Source organism: Pteropus vampyrus, unplaced genomic scaffold (genome assembly GCF_000151845.1).
Source record: "Pteropus vampyrus isolate Shadow unplaced genomic scaffold, Pvam_2.0 Scaffold1, whole genome shotgun sequence".
NCBI lineage: Eukaryota > Metazoa > Chordata > Mammalia > Chiroptera > Pteropodidae > Pteropus > Pteropus vampyrus.
The window spans coordinates 13553786-13581402 of NW_011888782.1; the positions used below are offsets into that span (position 1 = coordinate 13553786).

Here is a 27617-nt window from a genome sequence, read left to right on the forward strand (position 1 = left end):
CTGCATAGTTTCTATTGAGAAATCTACTGAGTCTAATGGCAGCTTACCTACCTTTCTTGTAGGTAACTAACAGCTTTCCTCTTGCTGCTTTTAAGATTCTCTCTTTGTCTTTAACCTTTGGCATTTTAATTATGATATATTTTGGCCTCTTTGAGTTCATCTTATTTGGGACTTTCTAAGTTTTCTGGACTTATATGTTTATTTTTTTTCATCACATTAGGGAAGTTTTCCATCATAATTTCTTCAAATAGGTTTTCAATTCTCTGCTCTCTATCTTCTCCCTCTGGTACCCCTATGATGGAAACATTAGTATGCTTGATGTTGTCTCAGAGACCCCTTAAACTATCCTCATTTTTTTTTTTAATTCTCTTTGATTTTTCTGTTCTGATTGGGTGTTTTCTGCTGCCTTGTCTTCCAAATTTCTGGTTTCATCTTCTGCTCCATCTAATCTGCTGTGGATTTCCTCTAACATTTCAGTTATTGTATTCTTCATTTCTAACTAGTTCCTATTTCTTTTCTATCTTTATTTTTATGTTTTCTGTTTCTTTGTTAATATTCTCACTGAGTTCATCTGCTCTTCTCCTAAGTTCACTAAGCATTCTTGAACTGCATGTGATATATTATCTCCATTTTGTTTAGTTTAGAACAGAATTTTGTTCTGTTCTTTCATTTGGGACATGTTTCTTCATCTCCTCATTGTGGCTGACTCCCTGTGTTTGTTTCTATGTATTAGGTAGATCTGCTACATCTCCTTGTCTTGGTAGAGTGGCCTTATATAGCAGGTGGGGCTTAGTGGCGCAGTCTCCCTGGTCACTTGAGCTGGGTGCTCCAGGTGTGTCCCTTGTGTGGGTTGTGTGTGCCCTCCTGTTGTTGTTGAGTCTTGATTGGTGTTGGCACATCAGTGGGAGAGAGTGATTCTCAGGTTGACTGCTGTTAGGGATGGCCATGACTATAGTGGAGAAGCTGTGTGCAGGGGCTGATCCCACAGAACAGGATTCACTTTAGCAGGGCTCTGGTGCCTGCATAGTCTGTCCTTTGTGTGTGTCATTTGTGAAAGTGGTTGGGTGGTGCTCTGTTATAGTCTAGAGCTGGCCACAGGGTATGTTGGGTTTGGGCCTCTTGGGAGAAGCTCCAGTACAGGCCAAGTCCAGCCACTGCCGGTGCCCTGCCTGTGGCCACCTAGTATGAGCTACAGAGTGATCTGCAGATGGTTGCCACTTGTGCTGGGCTTGGAGGCATCTGGGAGAGGCTATGCTGCAAATTGAGACTGGCTACCACTAGGCTTGGGGCCACTTAGCAAGAGGTACATTCTGAGGGTCATGCTGAGGCCAGGTACTGCTTGTTTGAGATTTATGAACCTTTGAGAGATTTTAGGAAAGGCCATAGCTCAATACAAGACATACTGTTTGTACTGAAAAGCCACTTGAAGTTTAGGTGGGCCCACAAGTTGGGTGGGGTGGAATCTCAGGAAATCAACAGGGCCAGGTGATGGAGACGCAGCCTGGGTGCCTGCCTATGTCTGCAAAGTGGGTGGGGGCAGGGCTCAACAGAGGAATAATGGCTTCTGCCGGCACTTCTGTCTGGGAGAAAACTATCCCTCCAACTCTAACCCTGAAGTCAGACAATTCATTTCTTCACCATATATACCTGGTGCTTTTCAAGCTACTGCCCCAGTGCTGGAGCTCAGAATGAGTGACTCATCGGTGAGTTAATTCATGCATGGGCCCTTTAAGAGGAGCGCCTGGGACTCCAGCGGCCCTCTGTTTCACTCAGCCACAATTCCAGCTGGTTTCCACAGCCAGAAATTATGGGGACATCTTTTTCCCTTACTGGAGTCTTGGGCTGGGGAGCCTAATGTAGGGCTGCAGAGCTTAATTAGGGCTGGGACCCCTTGCTCCTCAGAGGAGGACTTCCATAGCTAAGATACCCTCCCGTTCCTTAACTGCCACATCATGGGTGTGGGACCAACCTATTCCATGTCTCCACCTCTGAGACCAGTTTCACAATGTGGCTTTCTCAATATATCCTTAGTTGTAGGACTTCTGTTCAGCTTGTCTTTAGGCCATTCTCAATGATGGTTGTTCTGCAGTTTAGTTGTGATTTTGATGTGATTGTGGGAAGAATCAGGCACAGTGTTTACCTTTTCTGCCATCTTGGCCGGAAGTTGAGATAGCTGAGATTTAATTCCAGATCCTATATACTCCAGAGAACACAAGCCAACCGGAATCTAGAAATAAGATATACTTGAGGCTAGGGTATGTCCAACTAACCAGTCAGATTTAAGGAAGGAGTTTTGTTAAATAAGTATACTAATCCTTCACATTATTATTACTACTTTTGTATTACTTTGTTCTGGTCAATTCTGGTAAACTGAGTTTATTAGCATTTTGATCAAAAGAACCACTGAAAACATATCACAGTATGAAAAAACAGGAAATTTTGATTGTGTAAATTTTCATTTATTTGAACAGGAGTGTAGGTACTTTTTTGAAGCAGTTATATTTTATTATCTTACAGATAAATCCAAAACAGATGGCAGAGTTGCAGTGGTGGCCAAGAAAAGGGTAAGATCATGTTTATCATATAAAGTATACAAACATCAAATTCTATTTGATTAATGCTATTTTCAAAAGAAAATTAAATGAATATTTAAAAGCGAAATAACATATAGTCATTTTTTTCTTATAAATGTTATTTGAGTATATGTTTCCTTTTTTAGATTGACACTAGAAATTTAATATTTATGGTTATTTATGTCAATGTTACAGAATTATCAAAAATTAGAACCTTAAATTTAAGTAGAGAACAACATAAGCCTTTTGAATGAATCTAAACCTAGAATCTTTTTAATCATAATTTATAAAGCCAATAGCATTTTTAAAGAATTTAAAATTTAACACATCATTCTGTATATTGTATGCAGAGAGATATTTAACTCTACTTACTGTCAAACTATGAGTGGGATAGGATTAACCTTGACATTCTCCTCAGGTGACAATATTCTTAACAAGACTATTGAAAAAAAGAAATAGTCAATGCTTAAATTCTTCTGGACAAATAAGACATTGGTGTCATAAGAAAAAGAATTGTGATTGAAAGGAAAGCCTACATTTGTGGTATTTCCTGTGTTGAGTGGTGGGGTTGGTGCAGGTGCATCCAGGGAAGGTCGAATGTAACCTGGGGGAACAGAAAACGACGTTGGGCGTGAACCTATAGAAGAATAAGTAATGAAGTGCGCATTATTTTTGTATTCGGAATACGTATATTTTATGAGTTCTTTTAAAATCAGTTTTCGTTTTATCCTTTTGCTTTTTGGCTTTTCACTGGCTAAATAATGTTGATGAACCTTTGCAGAGAGGAATTCAATATTATAGAAGATAATGTTGCCCTTTAAAAAAGAAAGGGAATAGGACTTGTGTGTATGCCTGAAGATTTGGATAGGAATATGTAATGTAATTCAAGATTGTTAATGTGGATGGAATTATTTCAGTCTCTGCTAAAGGATATTTAGAATCAAAAATGATAAAGACAGTAATAACTAACATTACGATATATTGCTTTATTTTTACCAGTGATACTCAAGAAAGGGAGTCCTTTCCTAGGACAGTGCTATTCAATGTGGTCCATGGACCAGAGTTGGTCTGCGAACTATTTATTTTTGGTCTGCAACGAGATAGGAACAAAAAAATGAGAGTAACTATTTAGAAACTTGTTTAGTAATTTGACATAATTTTTGTCTTTTAAATGTAACAGTAAAATGGAACTTGTATTTTGTATGTCTTTCTTATGTCCTTATTTTTCCTAGTGGCTTTTTTTTGTAATTTTTTAAAAGTTTACATCTTAAACATATTAGAGGGGACAACTGGTACTTTACCACAGGTAGTTTGTGAGACATTGCCCTCTGGGATGTTTTAGAAATTTGTGAAAATGTTTTGGGTTATAGTAATTTGGGTGACTATCAGGAATCTTGAGGAGCAAAGGTTAAGGATACTATATATCTTGCAATGCATGGAACAAACTGTATAACAAGAACTGCCCAACAGTTGTCATGACTTTCGAATACACTGCCGGGCTCAATGAATTACAAATATCTTTGTACAGTGACATAATGCAAAATAATTCAGAAACACATTAGATAAAAAGCCAAAGAATTTAGAAGGCAGAAGGAAACTGAAATGAAGTAAATGTACTGTTCTTGAAGTTTTTGAATAACTTACTTATTCTCTACTCAACATATTTTAACATTTTCAACGATATATTTAGCTATAAAAGGTAGAAGTGCAATTACTGAGATCTCTAACTTACAAGCCTCTGCCATTCTTATAGTCCCTCTCCTTCAGCTCTTCATCCATATGGCTACCTGTTAAGATAGATGTGAGTAGGATAGGTGCACCTGCCTGACCTATGTCTCTGCTCAGTACCAACAGTCGGAATGAAAGAGACTGAGTAAGTTCACACCAATTTCTTTGAGTCCCGCTTGATTATTTTTTATTTTTAAAAAGAAGGGGAAGATCTAGATTGCTCTCAGCCCCTTCCTGCTCTAATAATCCATGAATATATATGTATATACTATTATAACAGCTCAGTAAGTATTTTCAGATGTCAAAAAGTCTTGTGCAGATCAGAGTAAGTATCTGAGTCAGTTAGCCAAAAAAGAAATCAATTAATTTAAAAAAGAATAAAAACAGTAGTGTGTCAGAAAGTTGGGTGGAATAGCTGACAGTGTTGCCTGCTATAGACTCTGAAAAATATTTGAATATATATAAATATTCAGGAAACAGTAAATTGTGGTGGATAGAATACAGACTTATGAGTGAGCCAGATCTGCCTTCAAGAGCTAGTTGTGCTATGTAGTTGTATGACCTTAGGCAAATTAACACCCCTGCATCTCATTGAATTAATCTCTGCGTTGGGAGCAATAATAATTACCTTGTATGATTATTATAAAGATTAATATGAAAAGCAATTATAATAGCATATAGTTGCTATATTTTAGTAGGTGCTTGTGTAATAAATGCCAGTACTTTTCCCCCAATTTCTCAGAAAGAGGTAGGAAGTAAGAATTTAAGAACACTTAAAAATTCTCATACTTGTAATAGTATTGTAGTTCTATTAGGTAGTTAAGATTAGATTAAAAGTCTTTTTTTTAAGTAAGTCCCATATTTTAATCACGATTTTTTTTTTTCAGAACAACAGCATTGTATTTGGAGGATAGAATTTTTAAAATCATCCATAATCCATCACATTAATTAAGCCAATTTTTATTAATATGATGCATTTGTTCGATGTCATTTTTTTTGCATATCTTTAGAGATGTATGTTTATATAAAACATGTATAAGTATATGTACTTTATTAACATAAATGGAATGAATTTAAACTCTCCTTTTTCACTTAATAAACATTTTGTCGACATCTTCTCAAGTCAAAGATCTACAGTGGTTGCATAGCATTTTATTTTATGGAAATGTCTTAACTTATTGAACCATGTTGTGGACATTTAGGTTGATTTGATTTGCAAAATTACAAATAAAAAAGCAGCAATATCATTGTACATAGATCTTAATAAATGTTTGTGTAAATATTTCTATAGGAAAAATTACCAGAAGTAGGCTTGCTGGTTCAAAGAATAAGCACATTTAAAATTTTACCTCTTTGCTGAACATCCCCCACCAAAAAAATCTCCCAACATTGTACAAATTACAGTCTCATCATTAATTAAAGGAAATGTCTAGACTGCCTTAGCTTGCCAGTTCTAGCCATTTAACACTTCTCTTTCAAAGTTAATACTTTGTCAATATGTTACAAACATTTTTTTCAGTTCCTTTTAAATTTTTTGTAGTCCTTTTGCTGTACTTATATAGTAAAACTTTTCTTTGGGGGCTTCAGAGCTTTTGTAACATGCTTTAAATGACTACTTTTTCATTAAAACAAAATATGTTATGATTCACTTAACCTTTCTCCTGTTGCTATTCGTAATACGTCGGTGAAAAAACTGAAGCAAAATAAGTAAAAAAGACGAGTCGGGTGATAGAGCCAGGATTGTCTCTGTTCATTTTGCTTTAAATTTTTTAATGTAGAATTTTACATATTTCTAAATAAGACTATCCCAATTATTTATTACTAATGGTAAAAGGACCTCTTTTTCATTCTGGCTTACATATAGAATTTATGTGTGTATTCATGGGTATCTTTTTTCTAACACTTTTATTAATGCCAATAATTTAACATATACTTTGAAAGACAAAATTAATGACCACTCTTTTGATTTATACATTTACATATGAGAAATTTAGGCTATTATATTTTCAGATAAAAAAATATTGCAAAAATTCTTCAAAATCAGGACATTTTCATTAGCCCAATAGCAAGATAAATTGCTTACATTTTATGACTAGATGTCTGAATATTTGTTTTAATTCATAAGCTTGCTTACTAATATGGAATTCATATACTGCAATTCACTTGATTCACTTAGCTTTATATGCATCTTTCCCCAAAGATGAACATTATAATAGATCTCTACTGCTGGTTTCTAGCCCCAGACAGAGAGAAATCTCAGAAAAGAATAATAAGCAGAGGAACCTATTGGGAAGAGTGTCAGTCAGGCTTCAACACTCATTTAGTTTCCTTTTGTATTCTACTTTGTGGACATCATTTACTTTCATTTACCTTTCAAAACTTGAGTCAGTCAAATATTCCATCACCATTTTGCCAATTTCTATATTGTTAGTTACTATAGTTGTCTTTGATTTGACTTTCCTTTTTCTTAAATTTTTATTGAGGTCCAATTTAAACACATGAAATGCATAGGTCTCAAACATAGAGTTTGATGAGTTTTTCTTAAATGTGTATACTCTGTTACATACTCGGGGAACACAATCATTCTGATCATACAAAAGGAGGTATATCTTTCACGGCCTCCATGAATCAAGGTGCAAGAGTAGATATCCTCCATTTCAACCTTTAGAATCATCAGAGAATTGATATAAAGACTTGTATCCAGATACATTTTTTAAAAGAATAATCTTTTTTTGTGTGCATGTGCTATTGTGTAGAGTCTGTCTATTTATATGTAGGAGAGAGATCATCTTCTTTTACACAATGCTGACAATAAATGCTCAGAACATTTGACAATGATTCATGGGTTGAAGAATCAGGCCTGTTATCCTTACTACTCAGGTTGATGGAGAGAAAAATGGTAAAACAGGTAATGAAATTCTCAATGTTCATTCTTTTTTCCAGAAAAAAAAGTATAAGTACTATAAAAATTAAGTGTTCTATGTGCATCAAGTTTTTAAAATATAATTGAAATGCATAAATTTTAGGAAGTCTTTATTAAAAATGTTATCTTCTTCCAACATTCATCTTGCTGAAATATCCAGAGACTTTAGGAAAAACTATACACAAATAAGAATTGTTTTCAATAGACTTGGATTTTTAGAGAGTTTCTAATTAGAGGTCAAATAATCTAATTTACTGGCTCCATTCAGTTAGATAAACAACTGCAATATTAGTTCTTTTATTGGGAATCTTTCCTCCCAGGACATCCTGTTTTGATTAGTTCATAGTATTCTTAAGCTCTTTATAGATGAAATTTGTGCCGTAAAACAATAACAACAACAACAAAAACTTCCTGCATTTCTGTTCTCTCCCTGTTATAAATTGATAGTCATAGATCATTAAAAAAATTAAATCCTAGGCTTTAAAAATTATCAGTGAAGTACATAATCGTAGAGCTTCTTGAAATGTCCTGTTACTTCTATACTCAGTCAGAATTGGCAGTTGTTAATAGAAGGATTTTGTGCCTTCTCTTTATGGCAGTCTAGTGGTCAATTTCTATTTTTAGGAAACATACTCTCCCGTGTCTCAGCTCACTGCTTCAAAACACGTGCCAGTGTTTTCTCTGGTAAGCCCCTCAAAGAATAGAAATCTATAGTGCTTTGGTGTGAACTTACACATGGCTGAAGAAATTGGGCAGGGGACAGCAAGATGTTTATAGGTCAAATTGCCAGGGACTGATCTTTGATACTGTCCAAATCTCACAGGACTCTACTAAAGATTGACTAGATTGGAGCATATGGTAATTGACTGATATTTATATATATATATCATCTTTTGAAATCACGTTTAAAATAGGGCTAGAAAATGATCGTTCAGCCTTCCTCCTTTTTCAAATAGTTTTTAAAAACAATTATTATCTAGGCTTGAAGACTTAATTTTATTATTTGTACTCTCCAGATACTTAGCTTAAGTAATGACTATCACTTACAGTACTCTGTAAATCTAGTTTTCATCTTTATTCCAAGCATATTTTCCCAGCAGATTTTCCAAAAGGAAATAAGAATATTGGCTTTTACTTCTATATGATAACTTTTGACAGGGAATGTGTGTCCATTATTCAGGGCACAGGCGCAGGTTTTGGAAATTCTGTCAAAGTAGGCAGTTCTTTAGTGATTACTGACTGACAATTACTCTCAAAAGAAGGTTACAAAATGTGTTTCTGTCTTCTATGAGCATAAAATGATGAATCAGAATTTTACACCTTCAGATTTAACACAGCTAACAAACTTCTTGCTTAACAATAAAAAGATTTTCATTTATATGAATAGTGACTTAAGGAAATGAGCAATGTCAAGTCAGTTTATGTAGATTATATGAATCTGATGTAAATACAATTCTTATGGATTTTCTGTTCTTTGCAATTAAAGTCAATTCTATTATTTTCCATCGTAGTAAGCAATCTTAATTATAACTAAATATATATGTGTATATATATATATTTTTTTTTCCAGTAAATGGCAAATGCACTCTATACATATACATCTTTGTTTTTTTACATTCAACAAGAATTAATGCTTGCTTTGGTTTCTTTAAAATCAATGACACTTATAAAGCATTGTATTTGTGTGGATGGATGTAGGCTAGACCTCTAAGTCCCTGGAAAACTTTAGTTTGCTTAAAAGTCACCTGAAGAGCTTATTTAAATATGGATTCCTGGGCCTCAGTCCCAGTTTCTGATTCAGTAGGCCTAGGGTGGCCATGATAAATTATATATCTAACAAACTCTCAGGTATTGGTGATTCTGTCACATTGTGCACTCTCTCTGAGTAGCATGGGGCTAGACAACATAGGAGAATCAGCTGTGCAACATAGGAAGGAAAGTAGAAAGGATGGCATAGATAAAGATTATAATATCTACTTACAGTATGCTGAGTAGTAGCCCCCAAAAGATAGGTCCTCAGGAACCTCAGAATGTAACCTTATTTGGAACAAGACAATAATGTCTGTTTTCACCACTTTCATTCAACATAGTATTGGAAATTCTAGCCACAGCCATCAGACAAGAAAAAGAAATAAAAGGCATCCAAATTGGAAAGGAAGAAGTAAAACTGTCCTTAGTTGCAGATAGCTTGATACTATATATATAGAGAACTCTAAAGATTCTACCAAAAAAAAAAAAAATTAGAACCAATAAATGAACTCAGTAAAGTAGCAGGATACGAAATCAATATTCAGAAATCGGTTGCATTTTTATGCATTGATAATGAACTGTCAGAAAGAAAAATTAGGAAAATGATTCTAATATAATCACATTAAAAAATACCTCAAAATAAATTTAATCGAGGAGGAAAAAGACCTGTACTCAGAAAATTATAAAACATTAAAGAAAGAAATTGAAGATACAAATAAATGGAAGCATATACCTTGCTCATAAATAGAAAGAATTAACATTGCTACAATGTCCATACTATCCAAGGCAATCTATAGATTCAGTGCAATCCTTATCAAAATACTAATGACATTTTTCACAGAACTAGAATAAATAATCAAAATTTACATGGAACCACAAAAAGACTCCAAATAACCATAGCAATCTTGAGAATTAAAAAGAATAAAATTGAAGGTATCATGCTTACTGATATCGAACTATACTAAAGGCTATAGTAATTGAAACAGCATGGTACTGGCATAAAAACAGATACATAGATTAATGAAATGGAATAGAGAACCCAGAAATAAATCTACATAGTCAATTAATCTATGACAAAGAAGGCAAGAATATACAATGGGGTAGATACTCTCTTCAGTAAATGGTGTCCGGAAAACGGGACAGATACATGCAAAAAATGAAACTAGACCACTTTCTTACACCATATATGAGAATAAACTCAAAATGGATTAAAGACTTAAATTGAAGACCCCAAACCATAAAACTCCTAGAAGAAAACATAGGCAGTAAATTCTTTGACATTGCTCTTAGTAATATTTTTTGGATATATCTTCTTGGACAAGGGAAACAGAAAAAGTAAACAAATGGGATTACATCAAACTAAAAAGTTTTTGCACAGCAAAGGAAACGAGCAAAATGAAAAAACAACCTACCAAATGGGAGAAGATATTCGCCAATGATACATTCAATAAGTGGTTAATATCCAAAATGTATAAATTCATACAACACCACCAAAAAAAACCAAACAATCTAATTAAAAAATGGGCAGAAGACTTGAATAGACATTTCTCCAGAGAGGACAAACAGTTTGCCAATGGATATATGAAAAGATGCTCACCATCACTAATCATCAGAGAAATGCAAATTAAACCCACAATGAGCTATATCACTTCACACCTGTCAGAACAGCTATCATTTATAAATCAACAAACAGCAAGTGTCATGAATGTGGAAAAAAGAGAATCCTTGTGCACTGTTGGTGGAATTACAAATTGGTACAGTCACTATGGAAAAGAGCATAGAGATTACTCAAAAAATTAAAAATAGAACTACCTTATGACTCAGCAATTCTACTTTTGGATGTCTATCTGAAGAAATCCAAAACACTAATTCAAAAAGACATATGCATCTCTATGTCCATTGCAGCATTTTTTTTTTTTTTTGCTATAACCAAGATATGGAAGCAACTTAAGTGTCCATCAATAGACAGTTGGATAAAGAAGAGATGGTACATGTATATAATGAAATATTACTTAGCCATAAAAAATAGTGAAATTTTACCATTTGTGACAACTGTTACCATAAATCTTATCAAATCTTACCATGGATTGACCTAGAGGGTATATGCTGAATGAGATAAGTCACACAGAGAAAGAAAAATGCCATATAATTTCACTTATATGTGGAATCTAAAAAACAAAATAGAAAAAACAGAAACAGACTCATAGATAATAGAGAACAAACTGATGTTTGCCAGATTGGAAGGGGGTTGAGGGGCTGAGTGAAAAAGGTGAAGAAGTTAAGAAATACAAATTGACAGTTACAAAATAGTCATGGGAATATGAAGTACAGCATAGGGAATATAGTCAATAACAATATGCTAACTATGTGTGGTAACAGATGGGTACTAGACTTATTGGGGTATCACTTCGTAAGGTATATAAATGTCTGTCTAACCACTATGCTGCACACCTGAAATTAATATAATATTGAATGTCACCTGTAATATTTAAAAAAGAATGTGACCTTATTCTTTGTAGGAATCATGATCTTTGTAGATATTATTAAAGGATCTTGAAATGAGATTATCCTGGATTAGGTGGGCCCTAAATTAAAAGATGAGTATTTTATAAGAGACAGACTTCTATCCTACAAAATTGTAAAATGATAAATTTCTTATGCTTTACCAAGTTTGTGGTTATTTGTTATGGCAGCCTTGGGAAACTAATACACTACTAAAGTCTATCCATACCACAGTGCCAAGTTCTCTGTCATATGCTCTAAGGCAAAAAACGATAGAATTCTGACATTGGCCCAGTGGACTAGTATTACAGGTTGAACAATAACCAAACATCAACTAATTGCCAGGCACTACTGGATATTTTTTGGCATGTTATTTAACTTAATCTTCCCCTAGATGCTCTGAGATAGTTAAATTTTTTAGCATTGTGTAACAAAAGAAGACCTTGAAATGCAGAAGGATCATTTAGTAAGAAGATATTTAAGCGTCTACTTTATACCAGGTTCTTGCTAGATATCAGAGTAGTCAGTAACTTACAGTGATACAGCTGGTAAGTGTCAGAAATAGCATTCAAATTGTGATCCTGTCATTCTTACTTTGGTGCTCTTCACCACATCCTACTTTATCAAAAGCTTGGGGCAGGAAAGCACAGGGCATTTTGGCCAATACCTATGAGTTCATTTTGGCCGATATGAATATTTAACAAAGTAGAAAAGGAACCCATCTCCAATACAAATCTTCCTGATTATAGTAGTTGTTTAACAGTATTTCTTTCTGTTAATAACTATGAAGTAGTTTGCACTTTGTTACCTTAATCTTATTTCCCCTTGTAGTAACCTTTTCACTTAGTGTATTTTAAGGTTAAGATTTTAGGTGTGTACTGATTCGGGACTGTTATAATGCTTTTAATCTCTGATTATGGATTTTGCCTTAACATCTGCTTTTTTCTAACAGTAATATTGCTATATCGGGTTTCTTTTGTTGATATATTGTATTCTATTGCCTTACTTTCAATTATCCATGTCACTAAGATTTTTTAAAATTATACCTTTATTGAGATATAATTTATTCACTCTGTTAACGTATACAATTCAGTGGATTTTAGTATATTTACAGTTGTTCAACTAATACCAGTATTTTTAGAAAAAAAATTTTATCACCCCAGAAGGAAATCACATACCCATTAGCAGTCAGTTCCCATTTCTCATCTCTCCCTAGCCCCTGGCAACCACTGTCCTACTTCTGTCTCTATGAGTTTGCCTTTTCTAGACCTTTCAGATAAATGGAATCATGTGGCCTTTTGCGTCTGACTTTTCTTACATTTCACTTAGCATAATGGTTTCAAGATTCATCCATGTAGCAGTATGTGTCAGTACTTCATTATTTTAAAAGGCTCAATAATATTCCACTGTATGGATATACCACTTATTATCTATCTATTGATGGACTTTTGGGTTGTTTCTACTTTTTATGAAAGTAGAAACTATTAAGGAAGTTTTGTTATGAACATTCATATACAACTTCTGCATGGATATATGTTTTTGTTCCTCTTGGATATATACCTAGGGGCGGACTGCTGGGTCATAGGATAACTCTACATTTAACGTTTTGAGGAAGTGTCAAACTGTGTTCCAAAATGGTTCCACCATTTCACATTTCCACCAACAATGTATGAGGGTTCTAATTTCTCCACATTCATCATCTTGTCTTTGCTTAGACATTAACACTCCAATCCCAAGCCCTATTGCCTGGTATAAGTTTCTTGTGGGCCTTCACCATGTCAGTGCCCACCTATAAAGCTTTGCATCACACATGTTTTGGGCATCTGAATATTTCTTTTTCTTTCTTTAGAGGTCATATATGTATTAAAACTTAAAAGTTGTTTTATGTAGCATTTTTATGTACTCGTGAAGGTAAGATACGGGTAGTAGATATAGGGGATAGGCATTCATACTGGATCAGCCTGCCGTTCCTGGAAGGTGAGCAAATCAGTGTAGTTGCAGTGAGTGTGAAGTGGTTGACTTAGAGTTACAGGTGTTGTTTGGGGCTATAGTCCAGAGTTTTTCTTCTAGGCTAACTTACTTGGACCATATGCGATCTACTATTGTACTGAGCTCATCTAGTGCCATATGAACTAACTCATCTTTTTGTTATTTTTATCTTACAGATGCAAATTTCCAAAAATAATACTGAAAAGAAAAGGTCTAAATTTAGAAAAAAGAAGAGGTATGTTTTTTTAAATTAAAAAATATTATGATAAAATCGAAATATGTGTATTGGATGTACTTATTATATGACATTTCCCCCTGATTCTTGGTTCTGTTTTTCTAGGGAAACATTATATTTAAAATTTTCTAGAAGAATTAATAAAATAAGTAATAGTCTTAGAAGTATGGAGAAAGTTTTATATTTATAGAAATATGTTGAACCAGAATTTTCAAAGATTAACATCATGTGAGCAGCCAGATGAAAAGTGGGTTTTTAGTTTTAAAATGATCTAAGAAGCCACCAATGACTAGTTTTAGTATTTATCATTGAACCAGCCATAGAGTTTGTTTGTTTGTTTGTTTGTTTGTTTATTTATTTTTAATGAATGGTAATCAGTGCTGTGTTAAAAGGAGTTCTCCTCAAAGACAAAGACTGACTTTAATGTGTTAATCCATCCCTTCTTTGTCCTTTTTCAGAAGATGAATAATTAAATTTTTAAAAAGGACTTTCACTGCCTTATCTCAGTTACGCTTCCCAGTAACCCCATCAAATAGATAGGGGGTATAATTTAATCATCTTCATTTAAAGGATGAAGAATTTGTGGCTTAGAGAAGTTAAGTGGCTTCCTCAAGATCTTATGGTTAGAGAAAACGCACTTGAACAAATGTTTTCTGACTAAATTCTCAACATTGTGTAGTGGAAACCATGGATTTTGCAGTCAGACAGAATTTAGTTATGTCATGCTGAACCGTTTACCTTTATGGTCAAATTTCTCAATTTCTCAGAGCCTCAGTTTCTTTATAAAATGGAAGTAACAATTACTTAGTAGCTTTTTGGGGGGAAGATTACATAAAAAAGCCTGTGTTAGATGTTTGGTGTAGATCATTAGTGCTTTTCACCTAGTGTGAGCTCAAATAAATGTTATTTCCCTTTGGTTTTTCACAGTAGCATGCTGCCTTACAGTATAAAACAACCAAGAAAAAGTACTTCAAGATAAAGAAATAAATATTCATAATTTACAATTACCAATGCATATACATGGATGATTATTTAAATATACATGATTGACCTTTTGAAACTAAATGTGTCAAATTCTTTTTCTAGGAAAGCTATTTTAAAATACTCTTTTGAAAATGTTTGTTCAGATGATGCCTTATCAAAGGAAAACATGGGTATGTGGAGGTTTGTCCTGTTTTTAGTTCTTTTACCTATATTTAATTCTACCAAATATAGTTTTAGTCCTTTAAAGGAAAAAAATGTTGTACATATATATGTATCTGAGAAACATTAGTGGGTCATTTTTGGTATAAATTTACATACTAGAAGTTTTCAGTTGTCTTTAGGTTTCTGTTTCTTTGAATTAAATTTTCTCTGGCTTTGTCATGTATTGAAGTTTTTTAAAAAAAATAAAGCACCAGCAGTTGTGGGAAGAAATACCAGCATCAGTGCATTTCAAACCAGACCTCTCCATTCCAAATTTATTGGGGTCCTAGGGGTGCCAAAGAGAGAGAAGGAAGAAAAGCAGCAGCCTGGGGCTTCCAGCTGAATTAATTGCCATTGGTATTAGAACACAGTAGGGTGAATGTGGAATGCAGGGAGAAAGTTTTAGTTTTCAAAAGTGCTTTACTCTTTCTACATTTTCCTTAGTCTTGAAAAGCAAGCAAATGCTTATTTGCAGGATGGAACTTTGGCAGCCATGCAAAAAGGTTTTAAAGCACATTAAGCCCCAAGAAGTTATTTGTGCCATACTTGCTCTCCCTTGTAGCCTCCCCCAGATCCTATGGCACGGCGTTTCAATGGGCTAAATAACCATTTATTTCTAGTCTCATTAATAAAAAGAACAGACAGAAGAATGGAGTAGCTATTTTTTTTAATCCTTTTGTTCCTCTCCTAAATCACTACAAAATCCTTTTGATTCTACCCCTTCTTAAACTTATTTTGCTGCTGCTTTCCTGCTAATTAAGGTGCCTATTCTTGGCTCTTTAGTCCCTTAGCCTTACAAGATTAGTTTAAATATTCCTGTAAAAAGGCAAAAGTCAACTTATCCCTGGACTAAGTTTCTACTAGGAGACTCTGGCACTGCAGCTGAGGGCTGCAATGCTGTGATCCTTCTCCCCTCTAACTTACAAGGGATACTGTGGAAGAGACCCATTGCAGCCGGGCGTCCACTGACTGGAAATGACTCTTCCATGTAAATGAGCAGTCGACTACATCTCAGTAGTTATCCATGTAAAGGGAAGCCTTTTCAGGAGTCTTGCACTCTCTATGGCTCTAAAAGTCTCAATCGTTAATAGTTCAAATAGTTAAGCTAATCTGTGTTTTGCTACTCTATCCCAGTTTGAACACCTAAAGAGCAGAAACATCAAGTCCACTATGCTTTGCAAGAGCTGACTATTTCCTGAAAGAATGGTTTGTTGTCAAATATTTTATCCCTGACTCATATTTCTGTGGATTCCTAGATCCAGGCCTCTGATATCTCATTTCCTCTGAAGGTAGGATCAGCTCTAGATCAAGAAATAGAGGAAAATTATAACATCTTCTTGAATCTCTGAAAGCCCTACTGTTTGGACTTGCTTTCCCTACATTTCCAGTGCTAAAGTCTCCTGTTAGTCTACTGCCCCAGATTTGCTGTTTCTTTGTAAGTTTGTTCTACTGATCACTTCTCTCTCTCTCTCTCTCTCTCTCTCCCCACCCCCACTCCCCGCTACCCCATCTTAGAGATCAGGAAGAGAGCTAATAAAGTGCAGCTACTTTACTTTCCAAGTGTCAGTTTCCTCTTCTGTAATAAAGAGATGCAATGGAAGCCTGCTTATCCAATAGGGAGAGGACCATTTCTGGAAATTAATAGAAAAATTTGAGGAATCATTAAATAATTTAAACTATATGCCCATGGCTATATAAAGATTTAATCTAAGAAATAACTATTTGTGGAACATGTTTTCATTTTTTGGAAAACTGCTACCAGGAATATCATGTATTATATTTGTATTGTCCCTATAATTCATTTTTCCCAGTATTTAGAGACAAGAAAATTCATCTGTGATAATGTAAAGTAATAGAAATAATAATGATGATAACCAATACCTATAAAAATTACTGTGTCCTCACTGCTTTAAGTATTTCATATATTTTTTAGTTTCTTTAACCTTCACAAGATCTGTATGAGGTAGATAAAGTAGATATTATATTTCCCATTTTATCAAGGGGTAAACTGAGGCACTTAAGAGGTTACATGACTTTTCTAAGATCACATAGCTTCTTAAATTAATCAAAGTGTGCAGCTATTTCTTTTGTTGCTTTGAGTACCAGGAAGCCTAAAGCTAAATTTATGTTTTTTTGTACAGCACTGGTCTAAATGTTTTTTAAATGTAATTATTGCCCTTAGTATCCCCTTTAATGAATTGATTTTGGTTTCTCTTAGTCTTCAAGAGTTTTTGTCGTTTGTTTTATTGTATCACTATTTGGTAAATAGCAAATTTCTTTTTGGGGAGTAGATAGTCTATAAAAGTTTGATCAAATAAAAAGTTGATATATAACCCAAGAAAAACTAATAATCTATTATCGTTCATTATTAAATTAGCAAAGAATGTGTTCATCAACCTCCTGGAACATGTACGCATGGAAGAAAATGATTAATATAAGAAAGGTCTGGATCATGGCCTGAGCCGTAGAGGGAGCATGAAGGTCTTTGGTGCCTGTGTCTGAGAGATAGAAGGGGTGGCAGGGAGAAAGGTGATGTCTCGCTACTCAAGACAAACTTTGCCCACCTACTCTTGGTTTGGAGTTATCTTTCACCTCTAGGATGAAAGCTGTGGTTGGCCTTCATACCCCTTTCCTACAAAGCCCTGTGCCTACTATATCTGTTCATGTCTTCAGGAATGGAGCTCTCTTCTTCATTATGTTTCAGCCTATATTTAATTCATCTCTACATTTAAATTGTAAGCACACAGAGGAGTGTTAGTGGTTACCTAAAAACAAAACAGAACCAAGTCCCTTTTCATCCTCCTCTTCCTCCTCTATAAGAATGCCTTCACAATTTCCACATTGAAAAGGCCCTGCAAATTTACCTAAGATAATGTCTTTCAGTGCCAGCTTTAGGATAACCCAACCGGCAACCTCTTTATATAAGGGAGGAAACAGCTTCTTTAAACATTTGCTAGAATAGTAAAATTTAAGAAAAACTCCATAAATATACATGTGAATGCTTTAAATGCTTTTATCAGGAATTTTGGAAAAACAACACTGATTTATTTACAAAAATTCATTTTTAAACACCAGATATGGACTTTAGGATGAGATTTTTTTTTTTTGTCTCTGAGTGATAGAACAGCTGTAATACTACCACTTTACTCTCAACAACGAATTCAGAGAAGTCAGGAAAACTGCAGGATAATCGGTATTGATAGAAGATGATTGGTCATGCAATCAACAAAGGCATTCATTCTGTCTCTATCTTCAGAAGATATCATTGACCAATTTTGATAACCTAGTTTGTAGATTACAGTAACTGCTATTTTTTTGAGAATTATTTTTGAACTCTTATCAGTTTATAATATAGAAATAACTTTTTAGAAAAGCAAAACTCTCATTGTTCTGGAAGCAGAATTTGACATTAGTCAAGTTGGTGTTTATGAACCCTGGTTGATTTATGAAGTCATCCATTACTTTGTCTACCCTTTGATCAAAAAGCAGTGTACATATTTTTCCAGATCACTTGAAAACAGAGAGCCTACAATGCCATTCAACAATGACATTCATTATCACAAATTGATTGTATTTTAGCGTAGCTTTAGAAATATAAAGATGTTTGTGTGCCATTTTTCCTTTATAGCATAGCTCAAAATCTATCTTTTCAACCGTGCATTAAATGTCAGTATCAATATCCATAGACTCAGAATGTAAAGTAGGAAAACACAACATCAGTGAGGGGGACTGGGGAATCATTGTGAAGATAGCCGCAAGTAGTTGTCTGTTAAATAACAAGTTACTAAGTAAGAAGTCTCTCATAACAGAGAGGTTAATTTCATTCAAAAAATTACTTAACAAAAATATACATTCCTCTAGGAAATCCTGATTCGGTAAACATAGAGTTGCATTTATATTTTTAGATAAACTTGCCAGGTGATTTTTATTCCTATCGAATTTTGAATACCATTGTTCTAGAAAGTAATAGTTCATACTCTGTGTTCTTAAGCTTTAGCAATGACCATAGAGCGCCGATCTACATGGATATAACTAACATGTCAATTACAGTTTTTGTTTTCTTGTTTTTGACCCAATTTTTTTTTTTTTTTGAGAGGCAATCCTTAGTTGACATCACAGATTGCAAGAACTTTGTCAGCTTACAATCCCTTATTTTTTATATTTTACACCTACAGCACCTGGTCTTCCTAGTACTAACTAGGTCTCCCATCCAAGTACTAACCAGGCCCGACCCTGCTTAACTTCCGAGATCAGATAGGATCAGGCTTGTTCAGGGTGGCATGGTCATAGTGTTTTTTTTTTTGTTTGTTTTGGAACATAAGAATTGGTTCTTAAGTGTGGAATGGCTTATCAAAAAGCTACTTCCAAACTGTTTTGAAAGTTACCATAGAGAATATGTAAGATTCGCTGGGAAGAGATGAGGGCCAGGAAAGCTCATTGATCTTTGCCTCTTCTCTTGAGTCTCTGGCCCCTAGTAGGCACACAGTATATAACTATTGATTGAATATAACATTGTTTGGGGCAGGCAATAAATATTAACAGAAGAATTATTTTTGTAGACAAAACTGTAATGTGAAAAATGTCAACTAAAAATCATTTATCTAGTACTGTTGGGATAACCAAAAAAGGAAAACTTTCTATTTAATAACCTCCCATGACTTTATTTGACACTATTAGTTAATAAACGATGTTTTAGCAGAATTTTTATATTTCCTTCTTATGAGTAATAGGTAAGAGAAAATTATAAAAAAGATGTAATTAAATATGAATTCATTTGAACTGCAGGAGAGGAAAACTTTTTATATTAATAATCTGTTTTTTACTTATAACTTGCTTAGTTTACAAGGATTCCTGTCTGTGTGTATCTGTGTGTGTACAGGTGTGTATATCATATGCATTCTTCTTAAAAGTTATTAATCATAAAAATTTTAAATATGTTCGACAATTAGGTTAAAAATTAATGTTACTGCTGAGAACACCTTGCTTCTGTGTTCAGTGATAACATTTTTGCTCTAAAGTGTGTGTCCTGCTTGGTCTATTTTCATGTTCCATGAACTTTCAGCTGCTCTACCTAATGTGATTTTTGTTTACCTGCCAACGAACAGTGAGTGGATAATAGGAGGTAGTATGTCAGATTTTTGTATCCAGGCTGGAAGGTGATGGGATGTGTATTCATAGTCTTTATCTTTGAATCATGTTGCTTTGGAAGGACTTCTCAGATGCTCCATCTGTCCGTTGTGTAGGATAGCAGAACCCACGTGGCTTCCTTTCCTTGATCTTTACTTCAACAAAACTCTATATCAAATGAAAATATTTGTTTGATTTAAGTAAAAAATTTAGTTACATATTGTTAATCAGTATTTGAGACTATAGAGTTATAATAAATGTTTATTTCTTTGATGGGGGTATTATTTTATCTCAGCAACTTCAGTGAATTACCACATTTTTGCTTACTTATATATTTATTGTCACAGTAGCAAATATGCATAAAATTTTTGTATTTTTTAAAAAGTATCAGGCAATTAAGATGTCTCAATAATTGGATTAGGAATAGACTAGCCTGTGTCTAGCCTAGCTACTTACTTACATGGCTTCCCCCTTTAAACAGTAGTTTTAATGGTTTATTGCAGGGATTAGCAAACTGTGGCCCACGTCCTTCCAGACACTGCCTGTTTTTGTAAATAAAGTTTTATTAGAACATAGCCCCTCTCATTTGTTTATGTACATATCTGTGGTTTCCACTACAACAGCAGAATTAAGTAGATGTATCAGAAGCCATCTGGCCCACAAAACCTGTTTTGCCTTTCACAGAGAAAAATTTGCTGATCCCTGGTTTATAAATAATATAGTTTGGTGCCTTTGGCTCCTGATTTAAAAAAAAATTCTAGTGTGCTTTTGTTGTTTTGGGGAATACTTTACGGTCTACACATGGCAAGAATGTCGCCGACATTTTTTAAGGTTTAATTTTAAAATATTCACCTGGAAATCCATAATAATTTTGCATCGAACAGAGGCCATATGTGAAAATTATACAAAATATTTATTTTTTTATCTCGTAACATTTAAAAGGTTTTCTCTTTTGGGGTGATTAAGATTATGAACTAGATTGAATTAATTAAGATGTAGCATTTTTTACTCTATTAATGATGTTTCTTTAGTTGTCTCTGAAACAGAATTGTTACTAAAAGAGCTGGAGCAGATGCTACAGCAAGCTCTAGAGCCCACAGCAATACCTGATGAGTCTGAAGAGGAATGTGGAGAGGAAATAAATGCAAGAGAAAAGGTAGTATTGATAGTTACTATTGGTTATTATCAGACATATATAGCAACTTCAAATTCTTTAAATGGCAGAAATTGTTTCTGGTTATACATTTTAATTATATGGACAACTTTTTTCACTTCTGAAATTTGAGCTCTTGTCTATCATGAGCTGAATAATAAACTAGTAGCCTGTTGAGAAATCAGAATACATCTATCGGTCTTGGAAAAAATATCTGTGTTTTAGCAGAGGAGCTCCTTTAATTTTGGATCTTTGAGGTTAGAATGACGACAGATGGGGAGAGGATCACAGTGGTTGAGAAAGCACCACTGCAGAGAGGCCGCCCTGCTATCGCCAATCTTTACAGCCTGGAGAAGAAGCCAGGGTAAGACAGAGAGCTGGGAAATCTGCCCTGTTTCATGCACAGATATAAGCTCTCCCAAGACAAACCCCATTGTTAAAATACTGGGGGTAGAATTTTTTTATTGGAATGCGTTTCACCATTCGTATCTAGATTTATCTTTTTTCCCCCTTAGGACCAAATGTGTTGGGCTGAGAAAGGCCGTGTGTGCTTACCCTATTCAATACTTATATTTAACAACAAAAATTTAAATTGGTTGGCAAACTATGTAGCACATGAACTCCATGTTTCTGCAAATAAAATGAGAGTACAAGCCTAGGTCGTTAATACAGAGCAGCAGTGTGATAGGTGTGAGAAAAATAAGTCATTAGGCAGACACTTCCACAAGGCGGTACAGCTGTTCCCTGAGTAGTTAGGAAGAAAAATGGCAGGGAGGAGTCATGTATTCCTAAGGCCTCATTCATTCTGTCATTCATTCACGTAGATATATAGTGGGCCTGAAGTTAAGAGAGCACAGGGGTTGGGAGCACTGACTCTGCAGTGTAATGCCTGTGTCCCAGTCCTGGTCCTGCCACTGAAGACTTGTGTAATTTAGCAAAATTGCTTATCATTTGCCTCAGAGAATTGTTTTGAAGATTAAATAAGGCAAACCAGGAAAAATTCTTTGCATAGTAACCAACATCTAAAGTTAGCTATTATTACAGATGAGAATTGGTGATGGCAGTCACTAGAGAGAGTAAATGCTAAGAGTTCCTTGCTTTATCTCTTTTTTCGCATTCTCACTTTGAGCAACTTCCCAACCCGTAAGTCTTTCTGTTCTCAGATGCAGAAAAAGATGGATTTGTAAATGGATAAGGTTGTTTGCACACTTTGGCAGGCTACCCAATCCATGATTTCATTTCAGAAGTTCAGCAAAAATAAAGATAATTCTTAAACATCTCTTTTGTTGAGTTAGAAATCAAGAAAATATATGCAGAATTTACAGTTAAGGAGATCAAAAGAAAATAAAATTAATGTTAAAAACTCTTACTGAGTTGAAAAACATGATAGTTTTCTTAATCAGCACCAGTGATACCAATTTGTATCTGAATTTCCATGGGTTGTAAATGCCATTTTTCCATTTAGAGTTTTTCTTTTTTTTTTTTAATTTGTTTTATATCCGTGTCTTATCTTTTGTATAACAAGATCTATAGATTGGTGACATAAGTCATATATAGATATAATTAACATACAAATTTTTCTTTCCTAGCAAATGTGTGTTTTGAGCACCATATGGTTTTTTTGTGCAGTGTTTTTTCAGTCTTTGCAGTTCATCTTTTCAAAAATACAGCCAGGTTGATTTTTATAGAGATGTCCTGGAGCTTTTACAGTCATAGAATTGGCTTCTATTTTGCCATTACAACTAGTAACTTGATAAAACAGAAAATTACTTCTGATTTTTATTTCTTAAGGTAAAATACGTAGTTTTATTATATCACCAGGCCAGAGCTTGCTTTTTGTTTTAAATTCTTGTAATATTATATGCTTTCAAAAGACATTTAGGAATTGTAAAAATTGACCATTTTAACTTGCTGGCAGGCAGGTGAGTGCTTCCTGCTGACTAGTTTATAAGCCACTCTCTATACTCAGCTTTGTAAGTCTGGCATTCACACCAGGTTCACGATGTTTAGGGCCTTGTTCTCTTTTAAATGAAAAGAATAGCAATGAAGCCAACTTTCAAAGCTGGAGCAATTTCCAGTTTAAAAGTAAAGAAATGATCACCTCATGGATATCTTTCCTCTCTCTCTCTCTCTTTTTTTTAGTTAGTAGAAAAAATTAATATGGCTTCCAAAGGTTACTCCACTTAAAACAGGAGATGCATTTTGTTTTTAGGAGAAAGTTGCCTCTTATAAGGTAACACACTAAAGAGCCTCCTGATCATTTTAAATTCTGAGTGTGTTTATTCTCGAAGCAGATATTGTGTTGAGCTATTTTCAAAGTTGTAAATTTGATAATGTTTTCATTATTCACTTCACATAGCAGTTTTCAAGTTGATTTCTCTCAAGAATTTATACCAAGGGATGAGAGTAGCAACATGAAAAAAAAAGCATACACACATGGATAATCAAAATTTATTTCTATTTGTCATTGAAATACTTTATGAGATTATTTTGCTCACTAGAGTCAATTTCCTAATTACGTTCTTCTTTAGCTAATATTAACATTGATTGGCACGCCCTAACTTGGCAAGCAATGGGAGGAAATTAATTTCAGATTTTAATAAAATTGATCTGAATAACTCAAAAATTAGATATACATATATAAATAAGACAGAGTTTACTGAATAATTATTTGTATTTAAAAGTACATTTCTGATATGTGAAAATACTTGTATAAACTACGTGTATGTTTTTTTTTCATGGGAAGTTAACTCTACCTCTAATGAACCTCAGAGTTATACATCTCCTACGTGTATATGTATGGTTGCATTGTTTTTACCAGTGTCCTGTCCCACTGAGGTAGAGAAAACCATCACTATTTGTAAGATGCTTATGAGAAGATGACCACAGAAGATGTGACTAAAGCAGTTTTAAGTTGTATTCTCTATAACAATAATTTAAAAAATAAATATGGAAAACTCACAGCATTAAAATGATCACATTTTTTTCAAAGCATAAAATTAAAACTGAAAATGTCTAATGTTGGGAACTAGAGATAAGACCTAAATAAAAGTTATTATGCTGACACATTAACTATACATTATACTATATATGGGTATCATTCTTTGACCACGGGCCTAACAGAAAACTTTGTGTAACGGCTGTGGCTCGAGGAGTTACTGACTACTTTGTTTTGTTCAAATAATTTAGCCTCATCTTGAAGTAAATTATATGTAGTTCTGATGAATTGTATGGTTATTTTTACAGTTATCTAAATGCAGCCCTGAAGCTTCTGCATGCAGTCCGTTCGAAAACCACTGTGAAGAAGACTATCTTGTAATTGATGGGATAAAATTAAAAGCTGGGGAATGTATTGAGAGTATAACTAACAAGTTTAAAGAAATAGATGCTTTGATGTCTGAATTTTAGAGCATTATAGATGTTTTCAAATGTTAATTATAAAAACATTTACGTCTTCATATTTTTCCAAAATCAAAAACTTAAAAAAAATGTTTCGTGAAATAGGTATGTATCATACCAAAGTTGATATTTGTAATAACATTCTACTTCATATTTTGAGACTATCTAGTGTTTTGAGAGTCAACCAAATGATATCTAAGTTAGTGTTAAAATTTAGAACTTAAGAAATCCTGATTGTAGATTTTTTCTTGTTCGCCCTAATTTTCAAATGGTTTATGAAACTTGCTATACAAACACATGCTTTACAATAATTATTTAAGCCCTGTACTCAAGTGTGGCTGTTAAAATGGTTGCCAAGGCTATTATAATTCTTATAATTTAAATATACTTAGAAAATGTGTATTTGTAGTGGAATTAAGGTAGTACAAAATAAAAAGAAATATGAAAAAAATGGTTGTATAATAGAGTTGTAGCTTTCCTTAGGAAGAAAAAAAAAGTCAATGGCTTTATTATATTGGAAACAATCATTTTAACCATAGTTCCCCAAACTAACTGATCAACAGAGTCTGTGGGAGTCTTTAGAAGATCAGAATCCTGGACCCTTTTCCATTGAATCAATATCTCTGGAGGGGAGGATGGGCTGATGTAATTAAAAATATAGAGAGATAATTTAAACATATTCAGTATAAAACAAATCTAAACAACATAGAAAAGTAAAAAGTACATCATGCAATACTACTCTCTTAACATCTCTCCTGAAACCCCATTCTTTAGGGATTGCCCTGAACAGTTTTAGTGGTGTCCGTCTAGATCATGCTCTGTACACATCAAAATGTGTGTGTATGTACATCCATCTCTAGTTCCAGCTCTGGCTCCCCTTCTCCATGTCTGTCTCTCACCCTGCAGACAGGAGGTGAGGAAAGAGGACATTCTAAGCACATAACAACAAAACAAAACAAAAAGCTTGAGGGGAGAAGAAAAAGCAAGAGACATCTGGGACCTACTGTTAGTTGAAGTAGCTGGAGTGATGTGTGGTGGCAGGAAGGTCGCCCGCAGCAGATTGGGAGGACTGTGTACACAGGCTAGGAGCTTTTAGCTCTAGGAACCAAGTGAAGAGTGGAATTCCTTTTACAGTTCAGAAAGATCACATGAACAACAGTGCGGAGAATGGAGTGAGAGGGAGTCAGGGAACCAGTTGGGAGATTACTTTGGGAATTCAGATGTGAGATTTTGAGGGCCCAAATTATGGTGGTGCTGCAATGGAGAGAATTGGATAGATTCAAGCTATTAACATCAGTGGATTATTAGGATTTAGAGATTGGATATAGGGAGGAGACAGCGATGGGAGTCACGGCTGATTCCAGGTCTCTAGTATTCACAGTGCTGTCCACTGAGACAGGAATACATGCAGATTAGAAATGTGGGACAAATATCAAGTTTGGACCAAACCATGTGAGTTCAACAGAGATTCTAAGCTATTCATGCTTTGACAAAGCCTGCATTTCAGTGCCACTCTAAGAACCAAGAGTGACTAGAGTAATCTCTCAACATATCAATATTTAAATTCTAAGTGATGTAAAACAGTGAAGATTAAGGCTTCCTGTTTTTCCTTCCAGCTGAATTGACTCCACAGCATTTCAGAAAAAGTTTTCCTCTTTTTTTTGGCAATAAGATTTTTATATTCACAGCCTACAAGATGTCTTGAGAAGCAATTAATCCCATTTTTTTGTTACTGCTTAGAATCAACTATAAAAAAATGACTACAATTGTATTTGAAAGACTTTAACCACAATTCAAGTATTTGACATAAACTCCCATCTAAGTATATCAGTTAGACCTCTTGCAAGTAATTCCTTTTAGTACACAGCCTATGCTCACAAGTCAGATTTCACAGATCAGGTACTGAAATTTCCAGATTGAATTCATCTTCGCCTTGTTTTGAGTTGTAGAAATCTGGAATTTTCACCATAGACTTTGTGTCCATGAGCAGCTCAGAATGGTTCTGAGAATAAATATGTGGGTTGGGAACTATAGTCTCCTTCCAAGGAAAGGCTGCGGAAACCTCTATCCATGTGAGAATATAGGCTTTCAAATTTCCAGATAGACTGTGCCCACAAAAAGGGATGAAGGAACAGCCTGCTAACATCTCTGTCCTCAGGGCTAAGAATCATGCCTGGGAATCCCATGTTCAAAGGCAAGCTGCATAACAGAGACCAGGGCATAGCAGTGGGACTGTGGAAACAGAATGCCTACTCTCAGATCCTGGTGCTACCATCTCCCAGCTAGAAGACCTGAGGCAAGTTATTTAACTTCTCTGAGCTAAGGCCTTTTTTATTTTATTTTTTTCTGGAAAGTGGAGGTTGCTGTGAAAGGAAACCATATACATAACGTGCATATGACAATTCTAACATGTGGAAAACTATGCAAGTTATGACTGATTATTGTGGGCTCAGAGCATTTCTCTTCTGACTGCCTCTGCCATACCTCTTCTATGCCTATTGAACTAAAATGCTCCTATCAATGGACCTGAAGTGACACACCTGCTTCTGGGGGACTGGGGCCAAGAACTGTGTGTGGTTAGCTGACTCCTAGGTCAGGCCTAGACATGGGCAGTACCATACATTTATAGCTAGAACCTCTTGCTAGGCCCAAAGGAGAACATCAGAAGGAAATTGTGTCTGCCCATCAAGGGAGGTTAAATTCTAAATACACCAGCTGGACCAAGTTTGATATGTGAGGTGTAAGGCAATATGTCAGGGCCTTCTGCCCGACCATCGGGTTGGAATAAGAGCTCTGCTTTGACAATTTTGAGTGGCTTGCAGATCCTTCCTTGGAATGAATTGGGTCAGGCCTTCCTGTTTGCAGTCTCCATGAACTTATGGAAGGTCTGGGTGCATTGGGAGCTGAGTCTCCAGTTAGATCTCCAGACCCTGGAGAGTTGAGCACCAAAGCCAGCTCTATTACTCTATATTCCAGATAGTCTTGGTCCATATGCCTCATCCTAGAAGTTGAATTAATGTGGAGATTTTCAGTGGTAAGAAGCTTAGTTCTATC

At 34.7% G+C, this 27617-nt stretch overlaps 1 protein-coding gene and 1 pseudogene across 3 annotated transcripts in view; one reads left to right on the forward strand and one right to left on the reverse strand.

The window, feature by feature from the left end:
• The window catches only part of ZCWPW2 (zinc finger CW-type and PWWP domain containing 2), a 108289-nt gene extending 83281 nt beyond the window's left edge, over window positions 1–25008 (forward strand). For all 3 annotated transcript variants that reach the window (XM_011359602.2, XM_023532917.1, XM_023532893.1), the window contains exons 5-9: window positions 2518–2564; window positions 13641–13699; window positions 14786–14853; window positions 21043–21167; window positions 24411–25008. In XM_011359602.2, coding sequence (XP_011357904.1) covers window positions 2518–2564; window positions 13641–13699; window positions 14786–14853; window positions 21043–21167; window positions 24411–24572 — 461 coding nt within the window. In that variant the 3' untranslated portion in view covers window positions 24573–25008. The remainder of the gene's footprint in view (window positions 1–2517; window positions 2565–13640; window positions 13700–14785; window positions 14854–21042; window positions 21168–24410) is intronic.
• On the reverse strand, window positions 19051–19176 carry LOC111736974 (annotated as a pseudogene).
• Window positions 25009–27617: the final 2609 nt, after the last annotated feature.